The sequence below is a fragment of the Symphodus melops genome, assembly GCF_947650265.1.
Source record: "Symphodus melops genome assembly, chromosome: 2".
Classification (NCBI taxonomy): domain Eukaryota; kingdom Metazoa; phylum Chordata; class Actinopteri; order Labriformes; family Labridae; genus Symphodus; species Symphodus melops.
The window spans coordinates 28,566,901-28,586,543 of NC_136692.1; the positions used below are offsets into that span (position 1 = coordinate 28,566,901).

At 39.4% G+C, this 19,643-nt stretch overlaps 1 protein-coding gene and 1 long non-coding RNA gene across 2 annotated transcripts; one reads left to right on the plus strand and one right to left on the minus strand.

The window, feature by feature from the left end:
* Positions 1-5,445: 5,445 nt before the first annotated feature.
* Positions 5,446-14,382, minus strand: LOC306818166. Its single transcript, XR_013778140.1, has 3 exons — positions 14,292-14,382; positions 11,779-11,911; positions 5,446-5,765 (listed from the first exon to the last, which is right to left on the minus strand). It is a non-coding gene; the product is annotated as an uncharacterized lncRNA (long non-coding RNA).
* LOC306818155 (E3 ubiquitin-protein ligase TRIM21-like) lies at positions 10,021-18,891 on the plus strand. The gene is made up of 10 exons (XM_079335529.1): positions 10,021-10,760; positions 11,801-11,981; positions 12,984-13,079; positions 13,611-13,700; positions 13,794-13,937; positions 14,299-14,446; positions 17,070-17,114; positions 17,219-17,245; positions 17,340-17,515; positions 17,677-18,891. The coding sequence occupies exons 1-10, from the start codon at positions 10,210-10,212 to the stop codon at positions 18,037-18,039; spliced, it is 1,821 nt and encodes a 606-aa protein (XP_079191655.1). The 5' UTR covers positions 10,021-10,209; the 3' UTR covers positions 18,040-18,891.
* Positions 18,892-19,643: the final 752 nt, after the last annotated feature.

The window sequence follows — 19,643 nt, forward strand, 5'->3', positions numbered from 1 at the left end:
ACTTATTGGTAAAATCAGTGATTACGACTTCATTCATCAGCTGGTGTTAGATTTTAGTTTGACCTTTGACCTGAGCCACTTTTGGCAGGTGGTACTGGGATTAAAGCATGTTGAGACTGGTCTAGTGATCACCTGACTTGTGTTGAATCTTGGAACAAGAGCATCAAATCCTGGAGACCAGCTGTTGTCATGGTGATACAGCAAGGAAGTACAGTGATGAGGGGAAGAAGGAAGGTTTCCATGAATCTTATGAGCTTTAAACTTCTATTTCTTAAAAGTTATTTCAAACAGCATTTTCAAAGAGGTTTCTTAATAGCTTTCTGAACCAATGATGTCACAGAGACAAAAAAAAAAACAATAAAATTGAATACAAACTAAAGTAAAAATGAACATTTTCACAAAGCAACATTAAGACTAAACTGAGAATGATATAAAACTCAATCAAAATAAAATGTACATTTCTTTGTCAATAGTTGTATTACATATATTGCTCTTTGGGTTTATTAGGTTGACCACATGATTATCTCACCTGGCGTGACTGAAAGAGTGTTTAGCTCTCACGCAGAGCTCCTAAACAAATGCTGTTTTGATTTGTCAGATTGGTGTATTTGGTAGGCTAATGCATGAATTGGCTCCAACATTTACATGCACGCCGTGTTGTGTGATGTCTGTCTTCACAATGTGGGATTGTTGAATGTGCTCGTGGGCTGCAGCCGTGCAAAATGAAAGACCGCATGTTGAATATGGATCTGAAAGGAGGGGGGAATCTGTTCTTCTCACCATCTCCTCCTCAGACTGAAAGAGTTGAACACCTATATTCAAAAAGAGATTAAACCATCGCTACGGATTTGAGAAGTTCAGGTAACATTTCCTGCATTCTGAATTGATTCTAATCTCTCTTTATTAACATTGTTTATGTTAATGTAACATATTTTTGCAGATTTCAGCTGAAATGACAGAATCTACGATGACCTCTCAACATAACATCACAATGAACACCACCCTGAGCAACTCCAATTTCTGTGCAGCCTACTCGCTGGTTTTCATCTTAGCCAGGATGATCCCCTGCTGCCTCAACATCGCCTTCGCTCTGCCCGTCAACGGCTTCATCGTGTGGCTGATTGCGTCTGGAGCGGCCGGGACCGTGGCCACCGAGTTCTTCATTTTGAACTTGGCAGTGAATGAACTTCTGATCTGTCTGGGCTGCCTGTTAAACATACTCATGACGACTACAAATCTGTTGCAGATGACACATTTACTATTCTTTGACATTTTCCTCGTAGTTATCCGGCCGTTGTGTCAGACGTTGATCAGTCTGGAGCGCTACCTAGCCGTCCTTCATCCTGTCTTGTTCCTGAGGTGTAAACCTCTCAGGTACAGGGTCGCCTTTTGCAGCGTGATCTGGACGCTGTCTATAATCTGTTACCTACATGTGTTTTTTCACTATCAAGCAGATGTGGTTCACTTCAGCTTCATATCGTTTAACCTCCTTATATTTGTGCTGATGCTTTTCTGCTTGGTGTCGGTGCTCAGGGCTCTGAGACGGCCGGCACCGGGCGACGGTGCGAGGCAGACGGAGAGCGATGTGGGGAACGGCATAAAGAGAAAAGCTTTTAACATCACGCTCATTAACATGGCAATTCTTTTTTCTTATATTGTCTATTTTGTAACTTCCCCAATCTGGAGCAGTTTGGACCAGAGCCAGTGTTACATTTATGCGTCTGTCCTGATGGTCTTGTACTTTTTGACTGGCTTCATTCACCCTCTCCTTTACCTGAACAGACTGAAGAAACTCTCCTGCATCCAAGAGAAACTAAGTTCACTTGTCAGCTGTTCTCTCTCTTTATAGGCTGCAGAATAAATTGTGTCCTCATCGCAGTTTGACTAAAACATCGTCACGGTCTGAATTTATGTGAACTAGCCGAACTGTCCAGACTTTTTGGACTAATGGTTCAACTAATCTCAACGATTACAATTTAATGATGATATAAACATCTTCTAAGTTACATTCCTCCAGGACTCAAAACCATATCTACGCCCAAAGTCACAATTTAAAGTATTTTCAAAATAATTGCAAATAATATTTGTACACTGATTCCCACCTCTGGAAAGGCAAATAGAGTAAAAGTCAGGGATTTTGGGGTAAGGTTTCACTGCTTTGTCATTTAGCTGGTGTGCGCGCTCTTTTCACACAGACACATTAAACTAAAGCAAACTCTCAGCTCCCCTTGGAGTAATTACCACACGTCATGCTAAAAAACAAGCTAAAGCTAATACAGATATATTAACATCATTTTCACAATACTGAAAAAATATTATTGTGCATGACATTTTTAGATAAAGTAGACTTTATGATTAAAATGGTTAAATGATGATTGTGAGATTTAAATGTTTGTTGTCCATATTAAAAATAAACTGTTTAAAATTTGAACTCCCTGTATTTTTTTTTAATTTTATTTTTTTTGCATCACAAGATTGCAGAAAGGAAGAGATGATATTACCATGTCACTTTCCCTCATTATCGTTCAGCTCACTGTGCAGCAGTAAATAATTTCAATGTCCGGTTACCTTTACAAGCCATCAAGGTTTCTTTTTTTTGTCTTACCTGTGAATTATTTTGTCATAGTGTATTTCTTTTCCTTTTCCCCCTACACGATTAACAGATCTGAATATTCTTTGTGTAAAATTGGCCAACCTTTAAAAGCAGAATGGATGTCAACAAACCACAATTAAGGATATTTATGATTAAATAGAGTTTTCCAGAGTTTCTGAGTTTACGTCTCAGGTATGTAATTTAAGGTATGGTATTCACTCCAGCACAGGGTGGGGTGCTGGAATTTCAATCGTCATTGACGTTATCAATATCATTTATTGAAGGTGGAGCGTGACGGTGAGTATCTGATGCATTTTGGGAGTGAGAGGGTGGGAGCAGCAGTGGAGATTGCCCGGTCCCTCCAGGATCGATGGTTAGTCCTGCGGGGGGAGGCAGGAGTCACAGTGAGTGTGCCTATAGAGGAGCTCAGACAGGCGGGGGGGAGCCAGGTTATGGAGAGTGCAGAAGTGTGTTTAACATTTATTAATGTCTCCATCACAATCAAAGCAAATAGACCTTTCATTAATATAGTAGAAAATGTGTGAAGTGTTTGGTTTTAGTGTACTATTGATGTCTCATTTCTTTTTTTTTTAGTTGAACTCGAATGATAAAGTACATTTAGGTTGGTACATCTGGCCTTTCAGGTTATTTACATCTCTGACTTGAAATTATTCCACATGCAAACAACAAACTGTCACCAACAAATGATGAATGAAAATGAAATCTGAACTTTTTCCCCATCATTGATGAATGATTGTTACAACATGACGGGACGCTAAAGAGGACCAGAGGGGTGTTTAAGGTCGTGACGAGTGAGACATCAGTCAAATAAAGACTACATGCAAAGCTTCGGGGATTTATTTTCTGAACCAGGTGCAAGCGAGTGTACACAAGAGACACACAGCAGGTCAGAGTGAGTGATTTCTATTTTAAGGTTAATGTTTGTTTTCATGTCATTCATTATTATTGAAGATAATTCTCTTTTTAATCATTGGTATTAGTGTAGTTTTATTCAGCACATTCCTTGGGGTGTTTGTGTGAGGTAAGGATCTTTTCTTTTTTAAATAAACGTCAAAAACTTATTGAAGTGAGCGATTTCTGATGTGTTCATAAAAGTGTAAAAACAAAGATTTAAAATTAACGCCATTAAAAAAAAAAGTCATTATTGTTTTTTTTTTTGTTTTTTTTACAATAATGGGTAAAATATGCAATTTTAAATCACACTTTAAATAAGACTCTCAGTCCGACCCCCACTTTGGGAACCACTGATCTAGACTCTGGAGTAGACTCAGACCCTAAACCCGAAGACATTTGAGATACTTTTAATGTACGTGTAAAAGTGGATGTGGTGTATCCATCAAGGAGTGGATTTTGTGCAAAAGAAATGTTTGCAATGGATTCAGAATCCTCAAAAAACCCTCTGATGGCCCCTCACAATCTACCTATCACTGTCCTGCAAGAGTTGAATTTAAATGTTTTTTATATTATATGTACTAAAAGATGCCTTTTTGGAAAGTAAATAAAGCAAACTTAAATATTGTCATTAGATAGCAGATACAAACATGAGATAATCAGATCTTATGTTAGAGCTCATACATTTGGACATTCCTGTAATTGAACACAAGTTAGTTCATAGTTTTCAGACATTTAGTTTCTCATTTTTTGTTTTTAAATGATTTAAAATAACCTGGAAAGAAATACAAACTACTAACAAGAATGAACTGTGTTATATTATTCTTTTTTTGTTGTTTATTTAGGGAACTCCTTTTTCTGAAAAAGGAAAATGGCAGGCAGCAACTCCTCTTGGAGTTTTCCCCCTGTGTTGCAGATGCACATCTGGTTGGGCTCGGTGGACAACTTGATCAGCATCCCAGTAAACAGCTATGTGCTGTGGCTGATCGTGTCCGGGACGAAGAGTCTCTTTGAGACAGAGTTTTTGACTCTCAACCTGGTTTCCATGGAAATTGCATTTTCCTTCTGCTTCTTTCTGTCTCTGCTGGCTATTTTTGTCAGGGATACAGGTCTTTCTCTTCTGATACACTTGTATCATGGTAGTGCTGTGGTAGGGAGAGCCCTGTTCCAGTGTCACATCTGTGTGGACCGTTACCTGGCAGTCGTCCATCCCATGTTCTTCATCAGGTAACTCAGCCTTCAAAGGAAGACCCTTCAATCAGAAACATCAATGAAAGTTCACATCAGGGCTCTGATAAGCGAGTGCAAAACACTGACTATGACAGGATGTCTCCATCTCTTTCTGTCCAGTCACTGACAGTCCCCAATGATTTAACCCATAGATTTGTAATTTAAGGGGGGGGGGGGGGGGGGGATTTATTTTGAGATAGGACAGTGGATAGCATCTGAAATTGGGGGGAGGGAGAGTTTTGAATGACATGCGGGAAAGGAGCCACAGGTCGGATTTGAGCCTCTGCACATGGTTCATGCTGCAGGGCTGTAGCTTCTAGCTTGCTCATGTCTTTTTATCTAGATTTCAAAAGCATCCTGGAATGAATTATTTGTTTCTAATCACGTTAAATTCAAACCGTGTGTTTCCCCGGCAATGTTTATGGGGCCCTAAAAAAGTACCTGTGTGCATCTCTGTCAATGCCCAGATCTGGTTATGGTCTCTGACGTACTCCTGCTTGCTGTGTGCTTGTCATTATATCCAATATTGGTTTCGATTTTTGAGAGAAAAAAACAGATTTTTCTAGATCAATAAAGTCTCAATCTGAATATAGGCCGATAGCAAGATCTATTGGAGCTATAAAATGAGCATTCAGGGAAGCATTAATCAAATCTTTATTGAACAGACCATTGAACCTCCAAATCAAAAAAGCAACATGTGTTTTCTCCTCCTCTTATAGGTACAAAAACATCAGGTACAAGGGGGCCTGCCTTGCTGCTGTGTGGCTGTGTGTCGTGTGTAAGCTGAGAGAAACTATTGAATGATCAGTAATACATTTAATACCTCACAGTTTATGCAACATCCTAACATTTGAATGCTTTTATTTTGCTGATGTAGCTGGTGGACTGTCCAATAGCTTAAAACCGATGAATGGCGATGTAATTGCCATGGGTGCAGGTCTCCTTCTGGCCCCAGCCCTTTCCATCGAGGTCTTCTGCAGCCTGTCCATCCTCAGGATCCTCAGAAAGCCCAGCCCAGGAGACAGTGAAGCTAAAAAGAAAAAGGAAGGGAACAAGCAGAAGATGAGAGCCATCTACATCATCTGTCTGTCACTTGTTCTGCTCGTGTTCAATGTGTTTCCATACTTTGCACTTTCATTTGCCTCCAGTGATTCAATAAGGGATATGATTGCTTTAGCTTTTACAATATCCAATGTTGGGAGTTCATTCCAGGGACTTTTATTCCTCAGCAGATCTGGGAAGCTTCCATGTAAAGGTTAAAGCCAAAAGCATCAGCAAAAAAAATGCATCTCGCTGCGTCAATGTGGTGATTCAGAATACCACAGACCTTTGACTCGAGTGTGGTTATTTGTTAAAGGAGGTACAGACAGAGGCTGTGAGAGAAAAGGTAAACAATGGTGGTGATCAGTTTTTTCAAATCTTACTAACATTTACTCTCCTGTGGTTGGGAATTCAGAGCAGATGATAGAAATGTTTTCTGAAATTAACCCATTTGCTGTGACGTGACAATGATCCGTGCCTGTACGAATGATGGCCAACCCGGGAGTCGGTAGATAGATAACTTTAATCCAAGACTTCCTTTTCTGTGTAAATGGTCTTGAACTTCTATTTTCTAATCATCCGTCATAAAATGACCATCAGAAGTAACTAATCCCATTCACACACAATTTCAGATTTCTTCAAAAAAAAAAAAGAAAAGTGCAATTTTGTCACGAGGCAAAGAAAGCAACCTTGCAAATGCTGTTTGTATAAATAAAGGTCTGCTGACAACATGACTCGAATTGCTCTGCAGTATACTGTTGATGAACCTGCTCACCACAGACTTCAATGGGTCAGAATTCTCATGCTTTCAATAAACTTCTGATTTCATTTTTTTCATTACCAAAAAATAAAAATCTGTTTCTTCGTCGCTCCAGAAGTAATACGCTATTACGCTATTTATTTTTGTATGTATGATATATAACTTTTAGGATGTTATACATTAACCACAAAACATCTGTATAACCACTATAAGAAGCACAATAAATGAAAAAAAAAACAAACAAACAAAAAAAAAAAAAAAAAAAAATATATATATAAAGCCATATGTAAAGCCAGAAGCCAGTCGACCTGCTACCTGGTGTTTGCAGTCAACAGTAAAACAGAAACATTCAAGTCTGTGTGTGAAAGGTGTTGAGTTGGAGTCAGAGAAGCTGTGACATATGTTTGTATGTATAACGTCTTATTTATAATATACCTCAAATTTGACTGGACTGATCTTCATTTTTAACTTTGAGATTCCTTAATTGGATTATTTCTTCCCTCCTGCAACGATGTACTAATCTGTTGGTATGTGACCAGAACAGCGAATGGGACTGTCAGTGTGCAGAAGTATAGAGGCAGGAACAGAGAGAGGGACAGTTACAGACGCATAGTTTCACAGCTGCACCTGTCGAACAGGTTGGGTTAGGTAAACTTTGCAGGTGGTGGGTTAGAAGGGTGGGGTTGAATGTTGAAAAGACAATGATGAAAGAAAAAAAAAACAAGGAGAGGAATGCAACAACTCAGAAGTAGGCACAAGGATTAACACACGGAGAAAAGACTCCAGAGAGGGAGAGAGACAAACACGCTGCATCTGTTTTCCGACACTGGCTCCTCTCAGTCACAGGTAAGACACAAACGCACTGCAGTCCTCAGAGTCTGGGTCATATACCAGCTCCACCAAGAAGCCTTTTCTGCATTTTTAACAGTCATAATGGTTTTATATCATGTCTTCTGTTATCATACTATCAGGTTCAGGTTGCTTTAATTTGTACCCTTAGGCAGATTTATTTCGCAACCATCGAACAAACGAGGATTACAAAAGAGTGCTCGTGGTTCCACCAATCAAAGCACACATGGGAGGGAAATATGAAAATCACATTTAAAGAAAGTTTGATGGATTAAGCAATGGTAAAAATAATGTTTTTGGTGTGAGATAAGTCGATACATAATTATTAGAATTTGTGAAACACAATACACGGCAGGTACATTTAAGAACTGCTTCGTCATTATGAGGATTACAGTCTCTGATCCTGTGAAACCCCTCCTGTTTATGTGTGTTTCATACATCCAGATGAGGGCCATTTTAATTTTCATTCTTGAATTAATATTAGAGGTACATTGTTGTTTGATATGTGTGTGTGAAAAGTCATGAGAGAGCTTTCAGTGAAAGTATAGTACTCACAAATCACCTGTTATGAGCTGAATATTTGTTCCTGTACATTTTAATACACGCACGTGCTGCAGACTTCGAAATAAATAATATAGAAGAGTAATGATGGAGGCTGCAAGACAACACAGGATTCATTTAAGAAGAGTGTATTCACAGTGTAGTTTCGGTCTTTTCACTATGCGATGTAGAGCTGTGATGTGTAATTCAAACGTACACCTAAGATTGGTGACAAGATTGATGTCTTATGTCTTATGTGTCAATTGTTTGAACAGTACTTGCAAGTTTGAGATAAAAAAAAGTTGTTAGGCCGGGCTGTATTCTGCCGGCGCTGGAATAAAAAGAAACAGGTGCAAACAACATGTTGCTTTATCTTACCAAGATTGTTTTTTTTTCTTTTCTTTTTTTTGGTACCTGGTTTGACTTGATGCTGATAGAGAGTTTGTATCTTCAGTTTTATTTTAAATCTTACCGAATGCTTCCTGTCTGGCTGGAGCTATTCAGTCCAGCTTGAATGCCTGAAACTGTCGAGAACATTTCAAAGAGCTGGGTTTAAGGAGGAAGTACATGACACCCCCCCCCCCCCCCCCCCCCACACACACACACACACACAGACACACACTTTTAAGTGCCTTGATCACAAATAATTATGAACAATTACTTTCAAATTACTGAACAATAAGACACAATGAATGTCTTTAACAGAGACAACAGCACCGCCTCATGTTTACTTCCCCAGCTATAATCACGATGCTTAGGTTGTTTACTTCATACTGCAACTCTGCAGCTTTGCGTCACTAACGGGAAACTGGTGTTACCTGTACTGCAGCCATCTGTGTGTGTGTGTGTGTGTGTGTGTGTGTGTTTTTGTGTTTTTGTGTCCTCAGGTATGTTGAGAAACTCGCCCGGACACGTGTACTTATCATTCACTAGATCCAACCAGGCTTTGTTCTGGAGTTTGATTAGAGTTATTTTTTAATGGAAGTGTATTTACAGCACAAAGCACTTACACTGCTCGCTGTGTGACTCAGCTCCTCACCTGCTAAATAAACAACTGATGATGCACACACTGGTGCTTAAACCAATACTGCAAACGACACGAGTCCCATTGGACAACAAGAGGAGATGCAATATTTGAAATCCTGGTTTTTATTTGTATATATTGGGTTTGATTTCAGGTACAGTACATCACTTAGCAAGGATGGATACATTATTTGGGGTGTTTAAAAGATGACATTGGGAAATATGTATTCCTATTTGAGCCTTTTTTTCTTCAAATTAATGTGTGACATTTATAAAACGTGCAGGTGTTTGCCCCACATTTTTGGTAATAAAAAAAGTGTTACCCAAAATTTGGGCTCCTTATTTCATATTGGATGCCGTGGTACCAAACAGAAAAAGAGGACCTTTGTCAGTTTAACTTTTAACGACTCAAAGTTTTGAATTCTGGTATTGAAACAAACCCATCACAGACTTTATTTATCAACCCCAGTTCAGTGTCCTAAAAGCTGTAGCACAACTTGGGAGAGACGTTAAAGGAGTATTAAAAAAAGTAGAGCTGGAATGTGCTTCCTCTTTTCTTGTAAGCGACTGATTGTGTAATCAGCTGCTGCTTCAGTGCATCTGATAAGAAACGACTGCAAGTCGAACCTGTTTGAGATGTTTTTGTCGCATGGAGTACCTATCATGGGGGGAAACATAAAGCTGAATCATTTTCTTAATGCTATGTTTTCCAAACTGAGATATAGAGAATATGACTGAACTGAACTCTTTCACCATAATCAGAAAATGACTTGAGAGGTTTTACGACATGCTAACAATTAAACAAATGTCTTGTTTTTTGGGAAGTTCCTCTTTGACTCAGTTGAAAGTTGAATAAACAAAAATAAAACAAAAATGAATCCATTTAGTAGACTAATCAAAATATAAGAAAACACTCAAAGTTGAGTACAATTTATTTAACACAGCTTCATACAAGATCCCTCATTTGGCAAGTGTTGCTGACATTCACTGTATAGTAGCATCGGCAGCCATGGGTCATCCATGCAGGTCAATGTTTACAGAGCTGTGCCAGTTTAACCTTACAGGGCCAACAACCAACTTTATCTCCATTTTTTAAAATCAAGATACTGTCAAATTCCTCTGCTCCTATGAGATGCTATCTGTCCAATGCAGGTTTACAGGCAGAGCAGGTCCTTTATATATATATATGTTTATATGTTTAATGTAATACCAGCATAAAATAACAATGATTTTCTCTGAACAGCATCTCTGATACGGCTGAATGGCGTTGCCTGCTGCCTTTCTGTCAGAAGACCAGTTCACCTGCTCGATCTGCCTGGACGTGTTCAACAACCCGGTCTCTACGCCATGTGGCCACAGCTTCTGCCAGGTCTGCATCTCCTCCTACTGGGACGGGGGAAGAAGAGGGGGTGGGGGTCCCAAAGTCTACCAGTGTCCTCTCTGCAAGGAGTCCTATCGTAAGCGACCGGAGCTCCAAATCAACCGAACCCTGAAGGAAATCACTGAACAGTTCAAATGGTTGGCCAGTGCTGGGATTTCAATGGATGGAACAGACAGAGCAGGAGATGAAGAGCCAAACTTGCATACTCAGCATCAGCAACAACCGCCCCAGAGACCGGGGGAGATGCCAGGCAATATCTTTGCTGAGATGATGACTCGTTTTCCGCAGCTGCCAGAATCTGGGGTGCCTCAAAACAGCTTCTCCAACCCCACCGTCCCCCAAAACCCTGGACCTGTCAACCCTCGCCCGTCCCTCCAGACTCAGATCACAGTGCATGATGACCCTCCTCCACCTTACTCACCTCCACGCAGGTACTAAAATACACTCCCAAAATTGTGCTCAGACCAAATGCAAATTACAAAATCCATGCAAAAGCAGCAGAAGCTAGGTGTGCAATAACAGAAGTTTACCTAATATTCACAGGATTGGAAAATACATCAATCAATATAGAACTGTATGGTGTCAAATCATAAGAAATGTCATGTCTAGACACTTATATTGAATAATCTACCATGAGGAAACAATTGGCATTGTTTGGTAACATTAATAATGAAAAACTTCCTTAAACCGACAGAAACCTCAAGCAGGACTCATAAACAGAATGTTTTTCTCATCTTAGCTGTGGGGTCTGTTTAAGACTGAGTCTGGTGCGGTTATTTGGATTATTTGTTTGGTGATGGGGTGGTGTGAATGTTCGAACAAACTCTAGTCCAGTTGAAAGCGAGGGTCTCGTTTTGACTCCAAGTGCACCAGTTTGATTCGCTGTACGTGAGAGCATTGGCCGGCTTGGATTGCTTACAACACCAGCCTTCTTGCAGGTTAACATCCACATGCCTGTGCTTGTAATGTGAGTACACATTGCCTCGGTTGAAATGCCACTCTAACCTGACACAGACAACAGTAAATGTATTTCGCTTTCATAGATCAAAATAATGACAAACTGTGTGTGACGCAATCCCTCCACTGTCCTGCCCGACTGGTCACAGCAGCAGACAGCAGGAGTGAAGCATTAGGCCTTATTAGCCCAATATATATATATGAAAGTGACCCAGGATTTCAAGAATAATGTCATAATAATATGTTGAATTAGGTTGTAATATTTCAAGGATACGTCATTAATATTATCACCATATTTGTCTTGTGTGAAGAACGTTTGTGTTGTGTTGATTTTGGCGCCCCCTGTAGACCGAGTGATGATTTGTCTCTTTGTTTATCTTGCACTATACAAGTACATGGCTGTCACATTAACGTGTTTAGTGTCTTAAATGAGATTTAGTTTTGTACATATGGGATCCATTTTCAAAAGCTGGAGTAAAAGTGATGTCATACATTTATTTAAATGCTGTAACAGGTACACTGTGAGTGGTTCCACTGAATTTTCCGCCAACGTGCCTCTGTGCCAAGCCCACCTGAGAGGTCTGGAGTTTTTCTGTCGCACTGATAACACGTGCGTCTGCAGCGTCTGTATGGAGACACAAGAGCACCGAGGACACAATGTAACCTCAGCCAAGAGAGAGTGGCAAATCAAGAAGGTGTGTGTCAGTTTGATGGTCTTTTCACTGCAACTGCATTACGGCGAGACAGATTTGTTGCATCAGAGAATAAAACATTTTATCAAGTTGGCAACTTCAGTAAGTGTGTTTATAGAAGACACAACGCAAAAGAAAATTAACTGACAACACAAAAGTTTGCTTATTTATCTTCTTACAAAAATCCCAAAAGAATGGAGGCTCCTAAAAACTTAAGGCAAGTTTTATGTATTTTTAAGTTTTTTGTGCCTTTATTGGAGAGACATGACAGCGGATAGATCCAGAAAAATGAGCTGGTCATGAAGGGAGCCAGAAGTCAGAACCTGGACCGCCAGCTTTGAGGAATACAGCCTCTGTACATGGGAAACTTACCACCAGCACCCCCATTTTGACACGTTTTAAAGTGTCTAATTCAACCCATGTCCCATCTGTTAATATGGAGTATAGGTGGGTTTATGACAAATACTGCAGACAGTCAGTAGGGGGAGCTAAGCATTTGGCTTTACTGTCAGCACAGCCATGTTTTGATAGCATTTCAACCACAAGAAATCCCCTTTATTTTAAGCTGCATTAAAACTGCCTCTCATTCAAACATGCTTCTCCTTTAAACCCAGTCTGCTACAAAATCTGCTGCTGTGTTAGTTTACTTTTACAAGTATTAGCAAAATATCTGAAGACAAAACATAAAATGTGGTGATTGCGGAGCCAGGATACATCCTCCTTGAGACAAAAAACTAAACAGATGGAAACAATTTCTCTAAAAGGAAGTAAGATTTTATTCGGCATTTTCCATCTGTGCCAAAAGGACATACATTCGCCTCATAAACGTTTTTACTCTTTCCTGCTTCTCCGCATGTCCCTATCTGACTAAATCATTGATCCTTTATGTAACATCATGTTATAACTTGGTCACACTTACAGATAATGTTTTATGGATAGATTTCTGTGTTGTTGATGAGGGTTTGGTGAACTGAGTTTTAAATGTGAGTTTCTTTTTTTCTCCAGTCCCAGTTATGTATTTCAGAGGTGGAGCTGAAGGATCTTATCAATGAGAAGGAGAGGAAGATGGAGGAAATAAAGAAATCTTTGCGAGAGATACAGGTCAGTTTTTACAAGCTGGATCTATCTTTTTTTTTTTTATATATATATTCACTTCTGATTGAAGAGTTTAAACATGGTTTGAGAATGAGCAATCTGATATTCATCCAGTTTCAAACCAATCGCTGATTGTCTCTCGATGATGTCTTCTGTTGGAGCGACCTTTTGGGGCTTCAAGTGTAGCCACGAGCTGTTGATAAAGTACTTCCAGTCAAGACTTCCACTTGTGTGCATTATTTAAAACTGTCAATTAGGATTCATTAATTAACTATATATATATATACATAATGTTAGGATACATTTCATTACCAGTACTTACTGTTCATCTTAATACCTCTGTTTTAAGGTGGTTGCCAGAATATGAAAACTTGCATGTTTTTGGAGAGATGGAAAGTGAAGCAGCACGTGCTGCAGCTCCACAGAGCGTTCAGTGGTGGCCGTCACGTTCCCCTTGTAGTCTGCTGGACTTGAAATATAGTGGTGATAACCCTCAGCTCACATCATAACACCACGACTGTTCATGTCTTCATTCAGACTGCTGCTGAAAGAGAGAAGGACGGAGTTGTTTCTGTGTTTACCAAGCTGGTCTCTAGTGTGGAGCGCTGCCAAGCTGAAGTCTTGGAGGTAAATAACAGTGACACAGATGGTGTTTTCTGATATGTAAAATACCCCTTGATGCCTCCATATTTAATAAGATGTGTTTCCTGTTGCCTGCAGGTGATGGAGCTGAGTCGGCGAGCGGCTGAGCGCAAAGCTCAGAGTCTACTGAGTGAGCTGGAGGATGAGATATCCGAACTGAAGAGGAGATGCACGGCACTGAACCAGCTGGTTCTATCAGAAGACTATGTACACTTCCTGAAGGTGTGATTGAATGGAGGCTAAACACGTAAAACTCTATTGTCTAAACCTTCAAACACTCTCCAATTGCATGAATGAGTTAAGTGTAAAAACGGTGTAAACACAACACATCCAGCAGGACTCGAGCATCTCACTCATTGTAGAAAGTCAGGACTCTGATTATACTTGATCTCTGTGTAACAAGCGCACAAGTCTCCTTTGACTTGTATCAGTATGAGAACAACTTGATTGTGTCCATGGTATGTTTCCCTCAGTGGAGAAGTCAGTGACTGTTCATAGGTGAAGCGTTGTGTCTGAAAGAAAATGATAGACTAACTTTAAGACTGATTTCTTTTCTGTGTTTGTCGTCTTTCTTACTCTGCAGACTTTTCCTACTCTGTCCAACCCCCCACCCTCCAAGGACTGGTCGGGTGTCTCGGTGGCGTCTGAGCTGACATCAGGAGTCATTCTTAGGACCATCACTCAAACTGTGGAGAGCCTTAATGAGGAGCTGAGGAAACTGCCAGAAGTCTGTGAGTCTGCATTGTGAAAATAAAGATCTAGTCAAGAAGTTTCCACAGAGGAAACATTCTTAGGTGGCAATTCCCTTCGAATGGTTTGCGGCCGCTCTCATCATTGTGCTGCTTTGTCTCATGGTCATATACAATAGGCATATTGTGATTACGCTACTTAACTGCAAAGAAAATCGGGGGTCATTTCCACTCTGTGCTGACCTGCACTTTTTTCCTGATAGCTATCATGAACATCATCATTCACAATACATCTTTCCAGTGTATTGTGAGGTTCACACTCAACATATACAGAATACTAGTTTAATTATAACATGGCATCTATCCAGGACATAGACAGTCTGAGCAGCTCATTAAGATAAGACAACACTCCTTCTCATCCTGCATAACAGCCCAGGTGCTGTAAACATTTAAAAACTTATCTGTACATTGAGCCACAGACATCCATATATGGATTTAAGGCTTTTTCTTAGACCTTTTAATGGAGAATATTTTTTAGTTAGCCAGAAAGGTCTTGTTTTTATGTTAACTGAACAATTTACAAGGGACATCCCTTATCAATACTACAGTGCAGTTACCAACAACTCTAAACTCTTCACTTAAACCATGCATGGCTATTAACGCCATCATTTTTTAAGTAGATAATTTTTCACAGCAACACTTATTTGATCTATTTTGATTCATATATGCTGAAAGGCACCAATGCACAGAGCTTTTTGCATAATGCATGTTTGATAACTGCATTTGAAGGATCAATACGATATACAGCACGTGTACATCTATATCTAGCTCTACAGATGGCAGATAGAGCGGCCAAAATATAGGTATGGGATTGAATCCCTAGCAAAAATTGTTATTCATATCGGCCCCAAGAATTTATCATTGGTCGGGCCCTAATATGCATCATATACCGTAAATTCCGTACTATTGAGCGCACCTGGATATAAGCCGCACCGGCTAAAAATAAGTAAATAAATGTATTTGTACATATATAAGCCGCACTTGATTATAAGCCGCAGGTGTCCACGCTATAACAAGAGCTATTTACACAGACGTAAGCTACCGGTAACATCCGCAAATACTGTAGCGTCCGTACGGACGTTAAAGGACGACGAGAGCGTTCAAATAATAACTTTTAATAACCCGATCACTGTCGGCCGTGACCACGCCGTTTACAGCAGAGAGCTGTCATAACTTGCCGTAACAATCCAACTCTCTCCCCCAGCGTTCTCTCATACAGCCACTCAACACGTTCTCGCTGGTGCATTCACTGACTCTCCACATAATCGGAATTATGAACACATTATCAACTACTGACTTTACAACATGAACCGTTACAATACGAAGCCTAGCCGACGGTGTCTGTAACACGGCTGATGAAAAAGATGACCGTAATATATTTCACAAGAAAAAGTCCATCCATTCACTGCCTCAGAATGACTTCATTACTCACTTCCTCAGTCTCTGTTGTCGCTGTCAGTGTCATCTTAACGTGCAGCAGCTCTGTTAGCTTCTTTGACAGCCAGCTCGATCGCCTTTAACTTGAAAGCTGCATCATATGTATTTCTCTGTGTGTTTTCCATCATGAGGGTGCGTGCATGAAGCGCAAAATGACTGATTATTAAGATCCGACGTGACGAAGTCAAATGTTTTTGCGGCAGAAGCTCATTGTCCCCCATAAAAAATCCATAAATAAGCCGCACCGGAGTAGAAGCCGCAGTGCTCGAAGTGTGAGAAAAAAGTAGCGGCTTATAGTCCGGAATTTACGGTAAGTCAATTGTTTATGTAGCACACGTTTACCTTTAAAGTGTCTTTAGCATAAAAAAAAAAACAATATTCAATAATGGGCAACAGAAATTAGAAAATCCTAAATTGAAAGAGAGAGTTATTTAAACTGATGATTATATTTAATAAAACTCAGGAGACTTGGACTTGGTTTACCAAACTACAAAATAAATTGGAAAAAAAAACAAAAAAAACCCCAAATATTCAATTCGACATAAATCTTCAGATCATCGTTAAAGGTCTTCAGTTCAAAGTAAATGTTTCTCAGTTCATAAAGGTCAGAGACTTTTAATCCAGAAAAAGGAAAACAAAAGTTCATCGATCTCCTACCGCTCTGGTAAGAGAGTTGTAGAAAGTTTCCTATTTCAGGATGTTGTTAGCTCGCCATCCGGTGAAGGGAAAAAACCTGGCCTGCACAAAACAAGGATAGTCTATCTATCAGAATATTCTACAACAATTTACATTTAAATACATTATTCAATCATGCCCCACACTGTGTATGACGCTAATCGGGTGCTCCGATTGGTCAACAAAATCCCGTGAGATTTGGAACAAAATACCGCGGGATTTTACCCAGTGTCAATAAATGTACTTTTAAACTCAAATTATATTTTATTAACCTCACCGTATCACATTCAATTAATTTTCAAACAATAATAATTTTAACATTAGGTTTTATTATTTACATGTTCTGTGACCTGGGTTACAACTATCATTAACTGTCATTCTTGTTTAAATCGAGTGTAAGAGTGTAAAAGACTGTATGTTCATAGATAAATTGTATGTTTATCTAACCAACATTCATTAAAACAAAAAAGAAAATGTTTTCTTTGCTCAACAGGCCAGCGATCCTTATTGGACCAAACTGTAGCCAGGCCCAACCCAAGTAAGAACACGTTATTTATATCCAGTTTTCCTGATCATTCTGAGGTCAATTAATCAACACAGATGTGAAAAAAATGAACAATGAAAATATTCTCCTACTTTCAGAAATAAAGAGGGTTCAAGAATATGCAGGTATGGATTTAAATTAAAAAAAAAAATGTCAACACCAATCTGTTGTTAAATAATAATGTAATTGTATTCTAAGTATCACTTTCTCTCACTTTAGATGACATCACTTTAGATCCCAGCACATCCCACCCGCGTCTGATCGTCTCAGTAGACGGGAAGCGGGTTCAATGTGGCGAGCGCCATCAGTCAGTACCGGACAACCCAGAACGCTTTGACCGGGTGGTGTGTGTACTGGCACGCCAAGGCTTCAACTCAGGACGTCATTACTGGGAGGTCGGTGGACACAATGTGAAGGATTTAAATTTGAAATTAATGTTTTTATTTTATTTCTGGCCACCATCCTGTTTTCTGTTGACTTCCTCAATCAGAAAAGAAATGCAATGCATCGGTCTGAACCTTTAGAGTCTTTGCAGTAAACTGTGCCACACTTCCAGGTGGAGGTGGGAGGAAAGACCGACTGGGACCTCGGAGTGGCAAGCTGGTCTGTCCACAGGAAGGGCAAAATCACTGTCAGCCCAGCGCATGGATACTGGTTCCTCAGCCTGCGGGATCGAACCGAATATGCTTTCCGAACAGAACCCTCGACCAACCTGACCGTCAACCTCAGACCGTCCCGTATCGGCATATATGTGGACTATGACAAAGGGCTGGTTTCTTTCTACAATGTAGATGCCAAAGTGCTCATCTACACCTTTACAGATACGTTTTCTGACACCATCCATCCCTTCTTCAGCCCCTGTACGAATAAATCAGGAAGGAACGAGGCTCCACTTATCATCTGCCCTGTCTCAGAATAAAATGAATGAAGAATGGATGTAAATATTTTTTTTTAAAGAGAACTAAGCTCCTCAAACAAACCTTTCACATATTTCATTGCAGGACATTAGCTAACAGATTGCTTTAGGCTATAGTGTCACAGACACGCTCAAAACTTCAGACTGAAAACAGGACTATATTTCTGTTCAAATATTCAGAATCCTCACGTCCAAATATTGGAAATTAGAAAAGAGACTGTCAGCTCTTGCTAAAATCCAACAAAAAAATCCAACATCTGTGAAACCTCATATTCATGGCAGAAGCATGGCATTATGTTGATCACCAACTTAGATCTCATGGAAAGTTTTGCAAACATTAATTTGTATGCTTGTGAAATGGTTTTGGTTGCAGTCCCACAGTTGATCAATGATGCATTGACTTGTTGTAATGTTATTTTTTATTACACCAAATACCAACCACTTTCCAAAGCAGTTGGTACATTTAGTAACATTTGAATACAAACAGAACGTGATGATTTTCAAAACACTCAAACACAATATTTCATTGAACATAGCACAGTCATGACGTATCAAAGGTTGAAACGGAGAAATGCTCTGGAAACGGGTTGGTTTATGGATCCATTAAAAGAGAAGATTACAGCAATACAAGTCAACACTGCTGTAAATGTGCACCAGTGGTCAACCATGGTGCTGCAGCTAAAAGGATTCAGCAATACAATATTGTTTCCCCCACTGACTGCTATCTGCTGCTGTCAATAGCCCCAAACGTCCCGACCTTTTGAGAACCAGGGTTGTTTTCCTTCTTATGAACAAGTTGTTTACCCGAAAGTAAGCAAAGACGCTGCTCATAAAAGACACCAAAATGTTTACACAGATGGTAGGAATGTATAAAATGTGATTTTTTTAAAACAAATATTCAATTTATAACTGTAATTTTATAAACAGGTCCCAGAGAAAAATGTAATGAAGCACAAAATCCAGAGTTTTAAGAACAAATATTTCTTCTTATGTCGTCAGATGTTTTATTTGAAAGAGAAATCCTAAAATATTTAAATCACGTTCAATTTTATCAGACTATAGACTTGATTAATTAATTGGTGTGTTGTGTAGTTGATACAAGGTGAAGGGTTTGAGCATGGCGAACAGTAGTGGCGCCGCCATGATTACATTTCATTGTGTGCACAAGAACTAATCCAGTGTGTGTAGGACAATTTTATTTGCTCGATTCCCACGCAAACAAAAACATTTACAGTGAAGAACGAGCGAGAGAGAGAGAGAGAGAGAGAGAGAGAGAGAGAGAGATATTTATATATCTGCAATAACCAATGAGAGCGAGCAGACTGGAAAGTGCCACCAACTGGATGTTGCAAACTTTTGCATTTGCTAGTTATGTGAAACCAATCATAAGCCTTCAAATAAATTTACATCATGAAGAAACAAAAATAATCAAACACAGGATCTTCCGTTGTCACAGTTTACATAGAAAATAATTGTAACTGTAATAAATTATGACAATCAAACAGGTATAACCCAATTTTGATTTGCTCTTTTTTTAAATGTATTCTGTAAAATCTTTTATTACGATATTCTGTATGAATAAAATAGACTGATTGATTTGATTGGCA